Raw genomic sequence first — 21,042 nt, forward strand, 5'->3', positions numbered from 1 at the left:
AATGAGTCTTGCTCGTTATTTCGCTTCCCGTCTGATGAAAGGACCAGGAGTGGCTGGATCAAGTTAGCTACCTAGCTAGTAGCAAGCACGTTAGTTAGCATTACAGCCGTGTAATTTGTATTAGCCTTAACATGAAGTAACATTAAGTAATCCAAAATGTTAAACAGTAAGAGTAGTAGTCATATTTCGTGAACCCTTTGAAGAGTACTGTCACACCGGTGTGATAATTCTATAATACACCATTTAAGCCCGGGGGAGAAATGCTCACGCTAGCATCGGCGATCGCCGATCTTTTCTACTTCATGCTATCTGCACAAATGGTTGACATTAAACATTAAAAAGACTAGGCAGTTCAGAGAGAATCAAAGGAAGGCAGGCAGGCAGCTTTGCATGACATTCTTCTGGACGTGTTTCATTGTGGTGATAGTGAGGGTAGTCAATCGTTTTGTTGACAAGACAGTAGTGACAGCCATCTTGGTGGCGTGTGTTGTTCTGCGAGACCAGAGATGTAGTTCATTGAGCATTTCACACAAACAAATGTGTTACTTCACAGTTTTACGACACTTTTTTTTTTTTTTTACTTGCAAAATTATCTTTTAAATTGACAAACATCATATGTGTAATTCGTGGCACAATTCAAACGGGATCGAAAGATAATCTTTCTCTCTCCATTGACTTCAATACATATGTTTTTCGAAATAAGGTCCCATGGAGGTCCACCGGAAGGGGAGGGACTTCGCCACTCTATAGAGCTCCCCCCGGAAAGGGAGGGACTTCGCCACTAAGAGAAGCGAAGTCCCTCCCCTTCCGGTGGGACTCATGGGACCTTATTTCGGAAAAAGTTTGTATTGAAGTCAATGGAGAGAGAAAGATTATCTTTCGATCCCGTTTGAATTGTGCCACGAATTACACATATGACGTTTGTCAATCTTTAAATAATAATTTCCATATTAAAAAAAGTCACAGTTTGTCGTAAAACTGTTGAAATAAAAGACTATGAAAAATACGCAACGAGAAAGACTACAAATCCCAGAATCCCGGTCCCGCATGCTGGCTCTTACGGAACCGACTAACTCCCCTTTTGTGTGCAGCTCTCAACATGCCCAGACTTGTAGTGATTGTAACCTCTTTTAATACTTTTCGCCTCATTCTGAAAGAAAGAAGTGAAATATGCCAACGTGACGGCTGTCTTGGTGTGTGTGGTGCGAGACGGGAGATGTAGTTCATTGAGCGGTTTCACACAAAAAAAGTGTTACTTCACAGTTTTACGACATTTTTTTTTTTTTTTGACTTGTAAAATTATCTTTTAAATTGACAAACATCATATGTGTAATTCGTGGCACAATTCAAACGGGATCGAAAGATAATCTTTCTCTCTCCATTGACTTCAATGCATAACTTTTTCTGAAATAAGGTCCCATGGAGCTCAACCGGAAGGGGAGGGACTTCGCCTCTGAGCTCCCCCGGAGAGGGAGGGATATCGCCTCTCTATATTTTGATTTAGGTCAAAATATAATATTAGTAAACCTGAAGAGACAGTGCCAGTGCCTCGCCAGACATAAACCTCACTGCACGTCGCTGCAGAAGCTTTTATAAACATCTACGTTTTTTGTGCCCCACCACTTTTGTACATATAAAAACGCCACTGATTCTCTTAACAAATAACGTTATCTGCACTATATTTCTGCTGTTGTAATAATGTAAACTTCCCCGTTGCGGGAAAAATAAAGGAATTCAGATTTGTATTATAATAAAACTCCAGAAAGGAATGATTAATAGGGAAACGCTCTTTTAAAATGATGCTCTTTTCGTTTTGAATCATTACATTACGTCATTAAAAAAATGTCAATTTAAATCATGAAAACAGGAAGTGGCGTTTTACGCAGAATTGCTGCGTCACGTAATACGTAAATAAGTTGAACAAGCTTCTGCTACCCGAAGGTTGTTGTCTTCCTTCAGCTTTATTTATCTCTCACCTCAGTACTACTAATGACAACGCTGAACGTATATGAAAACGCTTGGAAATAACACGGAATTGACGTTTTAATCGACAAAAATAAGGACATGCCATCAGACTTTGTAGCGTAACTACAAAGTAAACTCCATTTGGACAACAAACAGAGTCGCCAGTCAGACAGCTAACAGGGGTTAGCGCCACAGATCACCACACTCTCACTTTCTCTTCATCTGTAGCCGGCCTTTACATCCTGTCACCGAGATCAGTCCGTGGTTTCTCCAGAAGAGGATGAACTGGCTCTTCCCCCTGTCCAAAGGCTCCGGACCTCTCCCTCTGAACAGCCTACAGCAACAGAGACAGCGGCAGATCGAGTCTCTCAAAGCCGCTCACCCCAGGTGAAGTGAATGTTACCCTGTCACAACAGACCCCAGTGCTGCTGGTTAGCTTGTTGACTGTGTCGTTATATATGGTCAATATAAGGTTTCCTAGTCACTTTAATAACATTAAAGTTGGTTGATTAAACATGTTAACTAGGTTTACTGCCAGTAGTTGTTTACTTAGCATAGCTAGCCACCGAGCTCATAGTTGAATCGTAAGAAAGACGTTATGCTAACAAATAATAAAGTTTGTAGTCTCGTATTACCCTAAATGTGTCATTGTGAGTATGTTAATGTATCATTATTATACCCAAGAATGTACGTGAAACCACAACCACGGCTTTGACATGCACCGGTGTGGTCTTTGAGCGGCTAATGTTTGCTAACTCAAAGCTAACTAACTAGCTGCAATAGTTCGCTAGCTAATCAAGTCAGGCTGTCACAGTTCCAGTGTCTATATTTAGGGATGATGACACGTGTTGTGGCTCGCTGGTCCTGTGATCATTCCGGTGTTTACAGCGCATGCAGTTTTAGGAGGAGCTCGCTTGTTAGACGTGAAGATTAAAGTCTTAAAGCCTTTGTGTACTCCATATCTTGGTGACAAATAGCTGTGTCTTTCTACTCAGTTGGACAACAACTGCCAGCAAACACTTCTGAGTGCATTTCTTCATCTCAATGTAATCTCACTTCTGATGTAGAGTATGTGTGTGAAATTCATAAATTAGATTAGACACACTTTGTGATGGCTATGTTTCTCATGGCTGTGAGGCTCATGGGATTTCAGAGGCCTTAACAGCTAATGTGTTATTTTAAGTAATACATTGAAAGGTACAGTCTTTTAATCCTTAAAATACAGTGTACTGGTGTGGGTGTAAAGCCACGGCTTCTTAACATACATTTGTCTTATTTCGGGCTAGATTATTTGCTGTAAAGTAGACTATGATGTATAGAATGTTGAAAAATCTGATAGTTATCCTGATACGGATATCAATTTACTAGTCATGATTGCAGTAAACATTAAATCAATAACATAACAGACACTAACAGTGGTTGACTGTTACAGGTGGAACATCCTGTGGTGGTAATACAATGAGACAAATTAATTCTGTGATGAACATTACAATACATTTGATTCTACATTTTGTTACTATGTTGTTTTCCCCAGAAGTAAGTGTTATTGGGGGAGAATGGGCGTTGAAGCCCTCTCTTTATGTATCTATTTGTCACCAAACCAGAGTAATGTTCATAAAAATTGATGGAGGACGTCAATTTTTTATGTACTGATCATGATTACTGATTATTTATTTTTCCCAATAGCCTCGCAGAGATCCAGAAGGATGTGGAGTACAGAATACCATTCACCGTCAACAACTCGACCATTAGTGTCAATGTGTAAGTATAAGTTTTAGATACGTACGACAGGCTTCGGTTAGAGAACTAATCAACAAACTCATCTGTAAATTGAATGGAATATTGAAATAAGCTATGGTTAAAAGTTGTATTACCTTTTATAATAATTGCCCTACTTCGCAACAACCATCTACACTTGCATGCATTGCAACTAATACACATAATGATTTAAGAATGTTGTTTGACAACTCAGTTCTCTTGAGTGGTAGAAGCGAAGGCGAATAAAAGGAAGGATGGTTGGAAAAGAAAGTCAAGTAAAGCAGTAAAGGGCATTTAGCTCTCATTTGCTTTAATCCTCTTACATGATGTTCAGGCTTTTGAATTAAGAACACAGAGCTGGGCAATATACTCACACTTCTAACTTGTTATATATCCTGTTAATATGATTCATTTTGTTTCCTCTAGACTGCTGCCTCCTCAGTTCCCCCAGGAGAAGCCGGTGGTTAGTGTCTACCCCCCTGTTGGTCATCATTTAGTCGATGGTAACAATGGCACCATGATAACCAGCCCCCTCATAGCTAATGTAAGTAGGTATTTTGGTTTCAAGAGATGCTTCCAGGAATGTTTGATCTCTCCTGTTGATTAATTGGTAGTATTAGTAGTACAAGGTTATGTGGGCTGACATTATTTTTGTCAGCTGACACTCAGTAACAATGACCTAATTTAATAGTGGGCAATGTTAATACAAGCCCATTAATGAAACACCGCACAGGGACTGTAAGGAAAAGATAATTACTCAAAGCTGTGTCCCAAATATTTTAATTTGACTTAAACTGAAATGATTGAGTCAAAGGAAAATAGTTTTTGCTGATGAGCAGCAGTTTATGTCTTGTATTTATGATTCCTTCATAATGCAGGTTTTTGATCATCTTTGTCTATCCAGCATTGAGTTGTCCCTTCAACATCTCAGCCACTATCTCTCATTTTGTACCAAAACCAGGAGAAGGGCTAATCCAGGTTCATCAGTGTTTACTCTTGCAAATACAAAACCTGATTTATAAAAGAGATACTTAAAAATATCCTTAAAATATGCCAGCTATAGTTCAAAGCACAGATCAACTGAGAACTCTGATTAGCAGTTACATGTAAACATGGGTTTTCAAGCCCTCTCCTGGTTTATCCCAATAACATCAACTTGTTTTAGTTTTTTCTCTCCGTGCCTCATACTCTCAATAAAGAATATCCACTTTTTTGGGTTTTCATAATTGTTCTTCTTCGTGTCTGTGTTTTTTAATACTCCAAATGTCTTTGTGTGTTTAGTTTGGGATGCACTCAGATCTGGGTAAGGTCATTCAGAGTCTGCTGGACGAGTTCTGGAAGAGTCCTCCTGCCTTGATGTCCAGCGGCACTGCTGGCTTTCCATAGTGAGTTTCCTCTTACATTCATGCACACTTGTCAAGTCTTTTCTCATTACAGACAAATTGTAGTTATGTTTTAATTGGGGCAGTGCAGAAGAAAGCAGCTCTAAAAACCATTTGGTCATCATTAAGGGAAATTTGGCACGATATCGTATGTTTTTTCACTTCCAGAGATATTAATTGAAAGTTGATTTCCAAAAACATGTCTGAGGCATGTGTGCTTCCTCCATAATAATCACAATTAAAACGTTCTGTCCAATGGTTTCCTAATATCCCAAGTTTCTTACAATGATGCTGATGAATCAAATAAAACTGATAATTTCCTCCCGGTTTTGCCCAGCAGTATGTACAAGCAGTCAAGCATGGCACCTTATCCCACTCAGGCTTACCAATATGGGCCCCGCCACGTTGGCCCCAGCCACACTCCGCCTCCCGGCCCAGCTCCAGCTCTTATGCCTCATCCAGGAGTCGATAGTGCCCATGGGCCGCCTCGAGCTCCAGCCCCTTATGGACTGATATCTGACCTGCCATTGCCTGTTCCTACTGGAGACTCAGAGGTATGCTGATAATGAACATTAGTGGGTTGATAACATATGTGTTTAATAGATACAGCGACACTGTAGCTTTTTTTGCAAATGACAATAAACCTTTGATCTTAAATACATTGAAACGAATACTTAAAGTGAGTGGTAAAACAACACTGTCTTAAACATTGACACTCTTAAAACCCATCATTTTCCAAGCAGAGCTTTCAGTTTGGTTATCTTTCCCGGTATCTGATAGGTCTGGTACAGACAAAGCTGGGATCCACATTGACATAAATGCATTGGACAATGAGATTTGCTGATACCACTGCTGTCTGTTTCAGGCTGGACTGAACGGTCACATGTACAGGATGCCTGAGATTCCTGAGTCTTTTCCTGAACTCTGTGACTTGAAGTAAAGTATTCCCAAATATTTTCAAATCAAAACATAGTTTATAATATGAATTGAGTCATTGTGTAAGCAAGTCATCATTTTTGTTTTTGTTGCACCCATACTTAATGTATTTTTTCTTGTCCTCTCACTTCCTGCTCTACATTTACCCATCTTTACCGCCTTTGCTGTATCCCACCCTAGTGGGACACAGTTGTCGGACATGTCTGAAAACGAGGACATGTTACTGGAGTTCTTTGTGACTTTGCCACAACTGAAACAGGTGACCAGTGATAAAGAAGAGCTGGTCACCAATATTGTGGACATGGCTAGTAAGTTCCTCTTCTGGACCTGGACAGGAGGTCTTAATGGTCAATCATGAAAAACTGTTTACATTTAGTTGAGCGTTACAAAGACTTCTGCGTTTCTCTCATTTACAGAGAAAAATCTTCAGATGGAGCCACAGTTGGACGGAAGAAGACAAGAAATGCTCTACAAGGTCAGATATTACATCCAGTCTACTCTGTTCCCTATGTTAAACACAGGGTTCGTACGGGTGCTTGAAATCCTTGAAAATGCTTGAAATTTGAGGTGGTGTTTTCAAGGTTGGGAAAGTGCTTGCATTTTGGGAATGGTGCTTGAAATTGAGATAAAGTGCTTGAAAATGTAAATGCTTTACTTTTACAATAAATTGCTGTCTGACTGAATAGTTCGCTTTTTAGATTAAAAGAAAAATAATTGCTTCACTTCTACATAAAACAGCTCCGCTGCACCTTCCCGCGCTATGCGCGCGACCTGCAAGTGTTTGTGTTACGTGTGATAGATGACTGTGTGCCAGGAGGTTGCAGTTTCAACGAGCGTTGGCTAGCAGAAGACAAATACAAGCTATGGCTAAGACGAGGGTCAAGCCCACGAGTAGCCTCCTGCAAAGTTTGCAACAAATAACGATGCGAGAGTCTGCGCTGACGAGCCACATGAAAGGTACGCCGTAGAAGAGCATTTTAGATTAACGTTGCATGTTACGTTTGTTTAAGCTAACGTTAGCTAGCTGAATAGCGAACTCGATTGAAGGATAATAGTAATAATTGCAGGGGACAATCATTTCAGAGGAGCGTACCTATGTTAATATGTGCGTTACAGTCGCCATCCTGTGGTGTTCAGAGGATGAAGCACTCACGGCATTTCGTGTTATAGTCACGAAATATAATCTATTGATTCGACACAGAGCGATTTTGAAAGCAATGTATTTCTACTGGTGGTATGTTTCGTGCCTAAACCAAATGTGACTTGCTCTATCGAAATCAGTCACATTGACCCGAAGACACATTTTCGTTTGTATTACTGGTCTGGGGGAAGCTCGCGAGTGTGTTTGTGTACCGGGGAAACACTCACAAGAAACACCGGCGGCTGTTATGCTTGCTGTGATGTTACATTAGTCCGTTCTCTGCTTGTAATTATGCCGAAGCTTCAAAGTTGTATTTATCTTCTGAATTTGCCGAAACAAGTTAAATATATTCTGAAAGCCAATACTTTGTTTATTTGAAAACAGATGAAAACAAACTGTCTTTTATATAAAATTGAAGTATTATACAAGTAAAACTACATTTTGCTTTAATGCCATGTAATTATAGAATGAACACAGTCTTCCTTTGAAGATGTATAAGTCAGGTGTCTTGAGTAGTCAGCATTACCTAAAAATCATTGTACACATTTGTAAATATTATTTTCCACTTGTTACCATTGTGAGTCTATTTTTATGCAGCTCTGCGTGATTTTGTGGCTACAATTCAGACTAATACACTACCAGAGGTGGAATAAGTACTCGGATATTGTACTTGAGTAAAAGTACAAGTACTCAGATCTTGTACTTGAGTAAAAGTAGAAGTACCAGAGTGTAGGAATACTCTGTTACAGTAAAAGTCCTGCATTCAAAATGTTCCTCAAGTAAAAGTAGAAAAGTATTATCATCTAAATATAGTGAAAGTAGCGACAGTAAAAGTAGTCGTTGTGCAGATTGGTCCATTTCAGAATAATATATATGATATGTTTTATAATGATTGATCATGAAAGTGTTCTCAAAGCTGGTAAAGGTGCAGCTAGTTTGAATGACTTTGTGTACTGCAGGGTAGCTTGTGAATTTACTCCAGGTGGAACTAAAGTCTGATTTAAGACTTGAATATATTCACATCATTCATCCTGATCTGTGAAGTAACTAAAGGTATTAAATACATGTAGTGGAGTAGAAGAACACCATGTACCTCTGACTTATGTTCACTGCCAACCTAAAAGTACCTCAACAATAGTAATCAATAATGTATTGAAAAGTTATTTGGCTGATTGTTTTATATTGGCTCAGACAGGTTATATGGGAGGCCCAGTCTACGTACAGATCACTCATTTTTAAATATTAAACTTAGTTTTATTTTCTTTAATTTTTCATCCTCGTGTAGAAGGCTATCACGAAACATACATTTGGTTGTTTATAGCATAAAGAACATCTGAGTTAATGTGAGGTAGGGAAATAATCATTTGAGTATGTGTATATAAATATGTAATTTACAACAGCTGCTTGAAAAGCTGGAAAATGCACCTTGAAAATGCTTGAAAGTGCTTGAATTTGACTTTGGAAAAGGTGTAAGAACCCTGTAAACAGACACAAACAAATACCACTTTCATGATATTTTCTTCTATCTTATATATGTTTTGTATCTGTTAACAGTACGAAATGCTGACTCAGATGAAGTCTGCCTTTGAATCAAGGATGCAGAGACAGCATGAACTCAGTGAGGTAAGATCATACTGTGGTTTGATTTATGAAAGCTTTTGAGTGCAGATGCACCTTTTTGTGTTAAATCTGCTCAATTTGTACTATATTGATGACTCAAAACTGAACATTGGGGTTGTTCCTTGAATTGTAAGAGTACTGCTGTTTAGTTTGAACTGAAACCACATGCCAACATCCGTCTTCTACTACACATAAGCACTTGTTCTGAGGATGCTCTTCTGCTCTTTGATGTGATCATGCTCTCCGACCACATTGGTTTTACATTATCAAGAAACTGAAGTAGGGAATATTAAAGATTTTTAAAGAAACGTACCCAAACATTGATGAAAGACTGCCCTGAAAAGTCCCGTCTTTCAGTTTCTTACTTTTGTCTTTTCCTCCTTTATACCCCTTTAGAGTTGCAGTCTAAGTACTCTACAGGCTCGGCTAAAAATTGCAGCCCACCAAGCTGAGGAGGAGTCGGAGGAGACGGCTGAAAACTTCCTGGAGGGACGTACGGAGATAGACGAATTCCTCACCAGCTTTATGGATAAGAGAACGGTGAGAAGTGCACTACGTGTGTCAAAATGGTCCTGATTTATTGTGTATTTGGGTCTGAATGTGATCAGAAGTTCAATATATAAAGTTGTATTGACTGTTTTTGTATTATTCCACAGCTCTGCCACAGCAGAAGGGCCAAAGAGGAAAAGCTGCAACATTCGCTTAACACACATGGACAGTTTCCTACCAGCCACTAGAACACAAGGTACAACACAAACACATGCTCACCAATTACAAGTGTTATCACTGAACAAAACACTGTACCAAGACTATAACACCACAACAGTAATTTGTGTCTTTGTGAAGGGGAACTGGGGATTTTCAGCTGACAGTTTCAGAACAGACAGCCATCTTGCTTTCCTCCATTTTTATGAGAAACAACTTGTTGTCATTATTTCGTAACATCTTTTCTTTTTCTCCTCAGGTTGAAGATTCCTCAGCTAACTGCTGCCAACTTGAGGGATAAAGACATTGTAGGGGGAAAAGCACACTAAGTCAACAATGGGCAATTGAGAAATAGGAATACGGTGATGGCAGGAGTGGGCTAAAAAACAAGAAATTGACTGTGCCCAAGACTTGGGCTTAAAATGCTGTTCAAGTTGGATTGTGTGAAAACAAGATGGAGACGCTATTGAGTCACCACCAGAAGACAAAACTGGGAGTGACACTTGCCTCGCTTTTCCAACCACATTACTAAGGATTGATTTCTATTGCACATGCTGTTCGTCAAGTTTTGACTTGACCGTTATGACGAAGAGTTTATTTTTCTGATTTTCTATCACCTGCAACTGACTAGAGTGGTTGGTGATGTGAAAACGGGAATTCCAATCTGGCATTTGTTTTTTTTCTTGCAGTGAGCAAGTAAAAGTCACTATAAAATGATTCTTAAAATTATAATGTTGGTGTCTGTACTTCCTCTCTGAGATCATTGTCAAGTCCTTGCTTTGATATCACAGAAAGGTCCTTCTGGACAGAGAGAAGAACAACCTGTGATCTACTGTTTACATTGGATTGGTGGTTTTAGACATTTAAATGAAACTCAAAGGTGGCATTGTCACTTTAACATCAGCAGTTCCTGGCATTCCTCATTTTGTAACTTGACAAAACAATTTAAGATTGTTCAACAAAAAAAGTAGCAAGGACTGGGCAGTGTTGTCAGAAGAGCTTACAAGTTTAAAATGCGTAGGAATTTTAGACTGTTTGATTCTTTATCCGGTTGTGGGGTCCCCTCAAGTAATGCACACAGCCATGATATCAGTGTGCTTGCACAAACATTAATACTTTGATTAAACTTTCCAAGGCAATACTCTGATTTACATATTATTAACATCATAACCGTTTTAAGCTGAGGCTGAAATTCAGAGAACAGTAAACCATATAAACGGTTTGATTACACGTCTACCTTCTGTGCTCTTACAATGAATCGAGTTATTTGTGTTCATGTAAACATACTGATCATGACGGGCACCATGATGATAACCCAACAATTTTGGCGATCTTTTGGACATGACATTTTTTGGGAAAAGCCTCAGATTTTGGAAAATGCTGTGGAATATTAGGTTAAATGCTGCAGTAAAATGCAATGACATTGGATACTGTATTTAAATAATGTTAATAATAGGCTTTATTGTAATCAAAGACTTGGACACCTTGTATTATATGTTCTTATTTAATTTGTTAGAGTAATAAAGCATTTAGAATAAATCGTGTTTCTTTTTCTTGCTGTTTTACAAGTGTTAATGAACATTTCCCAGTTTAAATGTATGAAGCTACCACATCACAATGACCTGATTTCTCAACATCACTAAATCACAAATAGTCACTTTTTAAAAAAAATGGCATTCCTATCTGTTGCAATAATTTGTATTAGAATCCAATAATATCCTTATGGATTAACTCAACGACCTTACTTTACTTCTTACTCTAACAACTGGAAGCTAACACAACCTATCCAAAGTGACATAGTGGTGTGTGTGTATGACAGGACACAGCATTACTGCAATTAGTTAAACACATACAAGTACAGCTCTGTCCTCATTACTTATATCTTGCATCTGTGGCAGAGTCAGAGCTTTAAAAGGGAAGCAGCATAAAGAGATTAAGTAATTGTATTTTATTTTCATTTCCTTTGTTCATTTTCCGGAGCTGTAGGTGGCGCTAATATACCAGCCGTCCGTACCGGTAGTTGAATGAAGAGTAGAAGAAGAAAGGTCAACACAAAACAAGAGAGGAGGCGCGCATTGCAGGAGTGCAGTCACTACTTTCTTAACTTCAGAGGCTCGTATCTTCTAAATATTTAACATTTGAGCCGTTGTTTAGACAAACCGGAAAAACGACGAAGTCTCTGCCCTGTTACCGGTAAGCAAACAGCTAACGGTGGAACAGTTTGAATTAGCATTAACATTAGCTAGCTACTGTAGCTACTAACGCTTCCTATAAAACTGTTAGACGTTTACAGCCTCATTCATTCAGATAAGATGGAACGGGAGACATTAAAACAGAGGTGGAAAAAGCACTCCGATCTTGTACTTCAGTAAAGTATCAGAGTGTAGGAATACTTTGTTACAAGTGAAAATCCTGTATTCAGAATGTTACTCAACTAAAAGTACAAAAGTAGTGGCATCAAATATACTTAAAGTACCCAAAGTAAAAGTACCCATTCTGCAGATTGGCCCATTTCAGAAATAATATGTTTGATTATAATTATTGATGCATTAAAGGGTTATCAAAGCTGGTAAAGTTGCAGTTACTTTGTATACTGCAGTGTAGATTGTGATTGTTAGTCCAGGACAGGTGTAACTAAAGTCTGATTTAAGTTTTTATCTTTCACATCTTTAATCAACATCGTCACTTAAAACACCACATAGATGAAGTAGAGTAAAAGTATTCTATTTTCCTTTTGAATTGTAGTGGAGTAGAATTACAAAGTAGCATAACATAGGGCTGCACGATTTTGGGAACAAATCTAATTGCGATTTATCTGATACATTTTGCGATTACGATTCGAATTGCGATATTTATTTTTAAGCGACCCAACGGAAGTTTATTGTAAAATGCGGCCATAACTCCGACTAGGAAGGTCGCATCAACGTGCTCCCGTCTCTAGCACCCCTGCAGCCCGAGCTACGAGTGAAAGAACTACATTTACATGAAAGTTCCGTTGGGTTGCTTTAAAGTCAAGCTTCAGTTTAAGACTCACCCTGTCATAGATGTAGAACATGTGATGGAGCATTACTAACCTGACTCAGATGCTTTGTTTCACCAAACCATCTAGGAAAGCTCCATTGGAAGCCATTGGAAAAGGGCAGGCACTTTCAAAAATAAATGGCAGGTGATTTGATCAATCTGATCTATCACCTTCTATCATGGGCCACTTCTGATTGATTAACAATGGCTGGTACAAGTGGAGCACAGCACTTCTGATTGGTGTGGATGACTGACACACAAGAAGACAAAACATTTTTTGTAAAAAGTTTTAAAAAATCGCAGGCTTTGCGATTTGATAATCGCATCATTTCAAATCGCGATTTCGATTTAAAATCGATTAATCGTTCAGCCCTAGCATAACATGGAACTACTCAAGTAAAGTACAAGTACTGCATAATTTGACTTAAGTAGAGTACTTGAGAAAATCTCCGTAGTTACTTCACACCAATGCATTAAACCATAGTTACACTTGTTTATGCCTTAGCCAAATATTTGTATAGCTGTCACCAAAGATAGGGATTTATTGAGGGGGTATTTGTTGTGTCAGTGTGATTTGGATAACCATGTGATTGTTTGGTTTGAAAGTACTTTAATAACTATTTTCAAATATATTGTAGGTTGGAGACAGTACAAGCATCTGTGTTCTGTGTCTCCAGATCAGTCTAGAGTCATGTCACGACAGATGGGAGACAGCCATCGACGGTTCCTGCAGACCATGATGGCCAATGGCATTGTTGATGAACAGGGGGCGAGGAAGCTCATCGCACATTGTTGTGAAGCCTCCAACAGTGAGTCAATTTGATTTGTACACTCATAAAGAGTTACTGATCATCTACAATCGGTTACAAGAGTTTAGCTTTGTATCAGGATACAGGAGTTTTGTCTTAAGGACTATAATACAATTCTCGTATTGGTGAGAATCAGGATAAAAAATAATATATATATATATTAGGGCCGGGACTCGATTAAAAAAATTAATCTAATTAATTAGAGGCTTTGTAATTAATTAATCGAAATTAATCGCATTTTTAATCGCATATAAATATTTGACCTAAGAACAGTGAGAAGCAATTTTTTTCACATGGATTTTAGTATACCATTAGGCGCATTCACACCGCAGTACTTTTCCCACAAAGGTTCATGAGAACTCTTTGAACCTGGGGGTGGATTAGGCAAATGAAGCCGCTGACGTCACTTCTTCTTCTTCTGCTTTGGGTTTACTGGCAGGCCGCAAACCACTTCACGGCGTATACTGCCGCCCAAAGTCCCCGGCCGGAAGTGCCCGGAGTTGGGGACTGGCTTCAGTAGAAGCTGCTGGGAGTCCCAGCAGCCTTCCGAGTAAATCGCCAGAACGCCGACACCTCCTCATCTCCACCGCTCCCATGTTTTATTTTGTGTTGCCATAAGTTAGTCTCTCTGCGTTTCTGCGCTGGGCTAATGCTGATAATGCTAATGCGAGGATAATAAAATGGCGGCTTCACCAAACTTTTTGGGAGTTTTACGGGGCGTGGTTTGCAATCCGCCCAGCCAATCAGAAATATAGCTATTTTCTCACAAGAGAGCCGTACGAAAGTCCCTGCTCTCTAGCAGGGACTTTCGTGGGGGTAAAAAGGTTCTCATGAACTAATTTTAGTACCGGCACTTTTTGGTGTGAACGCGATAAAAGAGGCTAACGTCCACGCTAGCTGCTATATGTTTTGCATTGAGGTGATACTTGAGGCTTGATGTGCTGCGGTGATATGCGAATTCCTTTTTGCATAATTTGCACACAACCGTGCTCTTATCAACGCTTCCATCCGTCCGTTTTTTAAAACAACATTTCCCACTGTTGTTCACTGTGGTTTGTTGTTGTCTGAAGTCATGAACGTTAGTTGGTGCTCCAGTATAATCGGTACGCCTGAAACTCATCCAGTGAGAAACGTTCCGCGGTGCAAAAATAATTGCGATTAAAATGCGTTAATTTTTTTAACGCGTTAATTTTTGTGTAATTAATTAATCTTAATTAACGCGTTAAAGTCCCGGCCCTAATATATATATATTATAAATGTGGTGATCTTTTTTGATTGCTTAAATATTTTTATAAAAAAATGTTTAAAGTGTTTTTCAATAGCTTCCATGTCATATGACCTGTTGATTTCCAATCCATTCCTTAAGACACACATTACAACACTGGACAAGTAGAACACAAAAAGATCTGGAAGCGGCAAAAATAAGATTTTGAAAGTGAAAAACATTCTGAACGAGAAAGAAAAAGATTTTAGACGAGAACAATTTGCTCTGAATCTGTAAACATCACATCTGCATCTGAAAAAACGAATTACTTAAATCTGTATGTAAAAAAATATTTTATTTTGAATGATCAGGATCAAAACTTTGACTTCCAAATTCATTTTTATTTTTGTCAAATGATCAAAACTTTTGGCCCAGATTTAGCTCCATAGTCACATCCTTTTTTTTGTATTGGAATTGAGTTTACCTTAATTTTATGATGAATATTTTATGTAAACATCAGCAGCTTTTCATTGAAATCTCTTGGATTTTTTTCAACAGCTTCCATCTCGTGACAAATTGACTCCCAGTCAGTGCAGAATTGTATACCCACAGTAAACAAGTTTGACAAACATATTTTTGTAGAACTTACAGTATTTGTCTTGTTTTCAGCCCAGCACAATCCTGACAAACTGGATGATTTCATTGAGACCATCAACTTGAAGCTGCAGCCCATGTTCATGCAGATTACAAAAGGGATGTCTGAAGATAGCGGTCATCAATTCTACGCATTGGTGAGTCGGTTCAATTCCTGTCCTTGGTTTTCATTGTCAGGCCTGTTTTCCTTATTAGTAACTATTTTATTATCACAAGAATGTTGGTTTATCTTCTTATAGATTGTTGCTACAGTATATGACAGATTTTTCAATCAATAAATACATCTAAATCTGTTGTGGAATCGATTTGAAAGCCACATTATATTTGTATATCTTTCTGTATCGACTATCAATATGATGTAATTATATGTGAAGAAAAGTGGCAGTGATAAATAGATTTATCAACATCTAATGTCAAAAGAGAGATGTCTTTATTAGAAGTATGTTAAACCACAAGGAGGCATTGTTGACCACTGTTTTACTTTAATCCTGTCCAGGTGAACATGGCGGAGACTGATGTCACACGTATGTCGTCAGATTATGCCGACAATGAGCTAGAGCTGTTCAGGAAAACGGTGAGTTAAAGGGAAATCCTGCATAATTGTGTATATACTCTTTTGTCCAACACCTTTTTCAACACAGTTCTAATACAATACTTAGTTTGTAGTATGATATGAACAGTTAAAATATAGTTTTAATCTCCAAGAGGTATAGCTTCACTGCAATAAGGAAAAAAGGTTTGCTTCTCCAGTGTGCAAAGAATGTCATGTCTAACCTGAGCTGTTGTGATTCAGATGGACTTGATCGTTTGTTCCGAGAAGGGCAATGCCTCATCCACTGATATCCTGAACAGCGCTGACACCATGACCACCAAAAAGCTGAAGAAGAGCGAGACAGAGCACCTCTTGAACCGTCTCGTGCATGACAAATGGCTCAATGAGGTAAAACAGTCTCCACAGGATGTACAAAAAAAAATTCTCGTTGCGGTGTCCTGTTTTTGGAGGCAGACACTTTTATCAAAAGTAATTTGATTTAGTCTGGCTATCTTTTAGTTTGCCATTTTCACCAAAATTGATGTTGTTGATATCTATTATTAACTGGTTGTACTGATTTAATGTTGGAAAATCTAGTTAATAATAATAGATTTAATTTGTTAGCGCTTTTACAGGTGCTCAAAGACGCTTTATAGATATAGTGAAGATAAAATAAAGGAACAACAAATAAATATATAGTTAAAGTCAAATAATACAAAAACAATCACACATTAAAAGCCAGATTGAAGAGGTGAGTTTTTGTAAGTTTTTTGAAGGTGGTTACTGAAGATGAGAGATTTTGTGGGGGTATTATATATATATATATATAGAATAATATGAAATATAATTGAAGATGGATGCATTACAAGAATATGAGGCATGATAACGGAAATAAACAATACTATCTTATGCTGGGTTATCATGAATGTATCTTTGATAGACTTGTTCAGGTTCCCATAACCACATTTCACTTTTCAAATTGTGGAAAAGCAATAAAAAAAGGTTAACACAAGTCGCCATCCTAGATTAGAAATATAGATTTATTTTTCCAAATAAAATAGAAATAACATCCACTCCTACTTACCATATAAAATGTGACCAGTCTCTTTGATTTATTTCCATTGCTGTAGAAACGGGGTGAGTACACTTTGTCCACCAGATGCATTATCGAGATGGAGCCATACATTCGCACAATGTATCAGGATCAAGTCAAAGTGTGCCACATCTGTCGCAACATCGCTTTCCAGGTAAATGTTTGCTTTGTTTCTCTTTTGTGCATACACACTACACTGTGATCAATAGCTAAATGAATCCGATCCTTCCTTAAGAATCATATTTTCATTGCTACTCTATGTACTCTGTAATCATTTAATTATTATTAATGTATTATTAAATCTATGCATTACTGGGAGAAATATATTTTATTATTTGTAGGCAGGTTTCTTTTGCAAAATAATCACACATTCATTATTTTGACAAAGAATATAATCCCTACCAGTATTTTAGTTCTAGTTCTTTAGTTTTGTTTTGGCGTTTGTTTTTTTCCTTTCACTGAAATGGATTTTCTTTCTAAACAGTCTTCATTGTGGCTTTACTTCAGCTAAAATGTGTCAAACCTGATATTTACAAAATGAGTTCACCCACAGTATTAATCTGATCTGAATTTATTTTTTCAGTGCCAAATTTGTGAGAACCCTACATGTGGTATAAAAATACACAACCCATGTGTTGCCCGATACTACAAAGGGAGAGCAGAGCCAAGGTGTCCAGCATGTGATGACTTTTGGCCACATGAAATCCCGGGTATTTATTGTTTATTTATTGATGTTGTTTACTCGGATATTAGTCCTAAATACATATATAGATACACTTTAAAATACCTACATACATTTTTTCTAAAAAACCTTGAAAAATATATATATTTTCCCAGGATGTTTTGCCTTTCAAAAATGTCATTATGCTTCATTAAGATTTTTGGTAAAAACATAGAATGATGTGTTTCATTATACTTACATACTGCTTTACTTATCTGAATTGTTTATATAACATGAATACATGAAAAAGGACAACACTATCTACCATACAAATATGTTGGACTTAGTGTTCTTTTTATTTTTATCATTTCAAACCACATAGCATATTAGGCTTCTTTAATATGTATTAATAACAACATTTAAAATGAAGTTATGTATGAACAACTAAAAGTAACTAGAACAAGAAAGTAGTCAGATTGACAGTTTATTTGTTCTGTTCATTGCAGAAGTCAGGCGGCCCAAGTCTCAGTCCAGAAAATAAGGAGTTCAACTTCAAATGTGTTTTTGTTTTTTATACTTGTTTAACATTTCTATGTATCTATGTACAGTTTTTTTAACTGTTAATTTAAATTACTTTATAGTTATATTTAATAAAATACAATTGTTTCACAACAATGTCTTTAACATGTTTATTTCGCACAAATATAATTTCTTATAGTGGTAGTTGTGGACACACTATATCTGCTTTGAGATGCATACTAATTTTCTTACAGATTGTTTCCTATACTTTCAAAACCAAAATAAGACAATGTTTTCTTAACATTTTCTTTTGCTTAGCATTTGAAACAATGTGTTATCTCTATTATAGTACCATCTTGATATATTTATCACACAATCCTTGCGCAGTAACAATGTTGTGACTGATACATAAACCATGTCCAAAAATCAAAAGAAAATGAAACCTATGGGAGCCCATCAAGTTTAGTCTGTTCAGGTCCTTATAGTTAAACATGTAAAGTCATTAAACATGCTGTATGAATAGACCTGATGTTTTTTAAAAAGTCCCATTTTCATAATTACTAGCTGATTATGTTATGGTTTAATTGACTAATAGTTTGGTCTTTAAAATATCAGAAAATAACCATGACACTCTTCTCATGCCTAAGGTGATCTATTTTAAGCCTTTGACCAAAACCCAAAGATATACAGTTCACTAAAATATAAGACTAGGAGAAGCAGACGATGATCACATTTAAGAGGCTGAAAACATCAAACTTTAAGCGTCATTGATTCATAAAAGACTGATTGCTTTTCCAATATGATGTCACATGCTGCATTTCTGTTGTTAACATATACTTTACTGGCACATATGACCCAAACATTTTTACTTTCACATTTATATCAGTCATTTAAAATGTGTGTAGTGACTTTAAAGCATATTTGCATGAGAGGAGTTCTGCTCAAGTATCTTCAGGGTCACAATAAACTTGATAGCTTTTTTGAACCAAGGATATAAAAAAACATACATGAGTTGGTTCAAACAAGAATTCAAATACAACAGCCAGGTCACAATACCCAAAACTTGTAAATTATCCTCTCCTGCTAGAGAAGGATAATAATATGGACAGAAAGTAAACAAATACACAAGTATGACAATACCCAGAATCCCGGCTGCTTTTCGCTGCGATTTCGTTGCCTTTACTTTACCGCCGGTACCAGCTGTAATATGAGAATTCATGGAACGAGTCTGAGACACCACCACAGTAAACACTCTCGTGTACAGAACAATAATGACTGAGCAGGGGCCGATGAATGTGACCACAATATCCACAGCTTCAGAGACATAGTTAATCACCACTATACACTCACCATCGCAGTGTCTGTCCTTTAGACTGAAATTGTCCTTTAAAATCAGCCCGTTGTAGAGAAATGAGCAGCCCCAGCACACACACACACACACACAGACATCTCAGTTCTTCTGCGAGTTATCTTGTTGATGTACTGCAGAGGATAATTGATTGCTACAATTCGATCAATCGAGATGAGCACTATGATGCCGACCGAAGCTGAGGTGAGAGTAAAGCTAAGAAAGAATGACAGACTGCACATGATATCACCTAGCAACCAACAGGATTCGATGATTTGCATACTTTCAACAGGCATCACAAGCAGTCCAACGAGGAGGTCTGATATAGCCAGGGCGAGAAGGAGCAGGTTGGGTGGGATTTGAAGATGTCTGAAGTGGGAGATGGAGATGATCACCAGCAGGTTGAGAGCAACAGTGATCACGGCGATGGAGGAGAACAGTGTGTAGAGGAGGACAGCCTCAGAGTGAGGATGCTCTAATCCCCTGCAGGACCAGTTCAGGAGCTGAGGGTAGCAGAGCTCTAGACTGCTCATCTTCCAAACCTGAGGAGAGATGATGATCTGAACCTTCACTAAACTCACAGGACATCATACAGCTTTCTTATCTCTGACGTCACTCTTTACACCTCCTCTGAGCTGATAGGCTGGTGTTGACAACCTATTCCTTGTTTCTTACATTTCTCATTATCTATCATCCTCTTGGTCACCCCTCCTTTCTCATCCCACTGTTACATGATGCAACATTTGAGTTGTATGCAATTGCCAAAACAATTTACTCTTTAGATTTGGTCATTTGTAATAAAGTCACACACTTGTTCTGACAGAGACATTTCGAGCTTGTTTAATTACTTGTGATGTCTTTTTTTTTAGGGCACAACAACCTCTGTTGTGGTTTTGTGCGAGAAAATGCTTCAGATGTACAAGCACAGGCACAAATCATTTGTGTAAGGAATGAGAGCCAATGAGATCCAATTGCAGTTTGTACGGTAGTGATTTCAGCCAGATTAGTCTCTAAACTGTTCTCTGCAGTTCTATGTGGGTATCATTGAAAGAGTATTTAGGATAAATCAACAATCATTTAAATGTAATCAACAATGATTTGTATTACTCTAAAGCTAATCACTTAAATTGTTAACAGGATTCCCATGCTTTTTCCTGCAGTTTTTTTGTTTGTTTTCATAGTGTTTCACTTTTAGATTATTAATAAGGCACATTGACAAGGACTGAACTTGTGGCCTGGGAAATTGCAATTGGAATGTATGAAACTTGTTTATGCTCTGAGCAGTTCAAAGTTTACGGCCTTCTTAGATTCTCTGAGAAGGGTCCTAGAGAGGTTACTGCCTAAAGACTTGGTGGATTGGAAGTCTCAGAATTGCTTCACTGCTAGTGGGATCTGTTTTGGTTTTCTTCATCAAACTGTGAATTTCTGCACACACTGGAGCAGTTTGCAGTTGAGCGTGTGAAGTGGATAAAATGAGTCAAACACTTTCTGAGGCCGTGGTCTCTGCATAAACAAGATTGATTGCTCCCTCCGGGTTCTGGGTGAATTTCTGCCTTGTGAAGGAGTTCAAGTATCTTGTGGTGTTGTTCATTGGTGAGGTTATGTGTTGTACAGTTGAGGCCTAAATTATTAGCCCCCCAGGAGTTATGGAACATTTTCCTAAAATTCTTCCCAATGTTTCCAGCATTGATAAA

The 21,042-nt window shown here is 37.9% G+C and overlaps 2 protein-coding genes and 1 pseudogene across 2 annotated transcripts; 2 read left to right on the forward strand and 1 right to left on the reverse strand.

Annotated features, from left to right (window-relative positions):
• Positions 1–1,906: 1,906 nt before the first annotated feature.
• vps37a (VPS37A subunit of ESCRT-I) lies at positions 1,907–11,046 on the forward strand. The gene is made up of 12 exons (XM_034239371.1): positions 1,907–2,352; positions 3,652–3,726; positions 4,150–4,267; positions 5,005–5,108; positions 5,446–5,659; positions 5,971–6,041; positions 6,222–6,349; positions 6,458–6,516; positions 8,737–8,805; positions 9,199–9,342; positions 9,459–9,547; positions 9,767–11,046. The coding sequence occupies exons 1-11, from the start codon at positions 2,246–2,248 to the stop codon at positions 9,537–9,539; spliced, it is 1,170 nt and encodes a 389-aa protein (XP_034095262.1). The 5' UTR covers positions 1,907–2,245; the 3' UTR covers positions 9,540–9,547; positions 9,767–11,046.
• Positions 11,047–11,522: 476 nt separating this feature from the next.
• Positions 11,523–18,156, forward strand: nsmce1 (NSE1 homolog, SMC5-SMC6 complex component). Its single transcript, XM_034239109.1, has 8 exons — positions 11,523–11,700; positions 13,206–13,337; positions 15,211–15,332; positions 15,692–15,769; positions 15,989–16,135; positions 16,858–16,974; positions 17,404–17,530; positions 17,988–18,156. Exons 2-8 carry the CDS (start codon positions 13,220–13,222, stop codon positions 18,020–18,022), a joined length of 744 nt encoding a protein of 247 aa, XP_034095000.1. The 5' UTR covers positions 11,523–11,700; positions 13,206–13,219; the 3' UTR covers positions 18,023–18,156.
• A 754-nt stretch (positions 18,157–18,910) lies between these two features.
• Positions 18,911–19,881, reverse strand: LOC117561585 (annotated as a pseudogene).
• Positions 19,882–21,042: the final 1,161 nt, after the last annotated feature.

Source organism: Gymnodraco acuticeps, unplaced genomic scaffold, assembly GCF_902827175.1.
Source record: "Gymnodraco acuticeps unplaced genomic scaffold, fGymAcu1.1, whole genome shotgun sequence".
NCBI lineage: Eukaryota > Metazoa > Chordata > Actinopteri > Perciformes > Bathydraconidae > Gymnodraco > Gymnodraco acuticeps.

Excerpts from the sequence above, each read along its gene's own strand:
- nsmce1 (XM_034239109.1), top strand. The coding sequence starts at position 13,220 with ATGTCACGACAGATGGGAGACAGCCATCGACGGTTCCTGCAGACCATG. Across the intron at positions 15,770-15,988 it reads TAGAGCTGTTCAGGAAAACG|ATGGACTTGATCGTTTGTTC; the intron begins GTGAGTTAAAGG and ends GTTGTGATTCAG. Across the intron at positions 17,531-17,987 it reads TTGGCCACATGAAATCCCGG|AAGTCAGGCGGCCCAAGTCT; the intron begins GTATTTATTGTT and ends TGTTCATTGCAG.
- vps37a (XM_034239371.1), top strand. The coding sequence starts at position 2,246 with ATGAACTGGCTCTTCCCCCTGTCCAAAGGCTCCGGACCTCTCCCTCTG. Across the intron at positions 4,268-5,004 it reads CCAGCCCCCTCATAGCTAAT|TTTGGGATGCACTCAGATCT; the intron begins GTAAGTAGGTAT and ends TTGTGTGTTTAG. Across the intron at positions 9,343-9,458 it reads GCTTTATGGATAAGAGAACG|CTCTGCCACAGCAGAAGGGC; the intron begins GTGAGAAGTGCA and ends ATTATTCCACAG.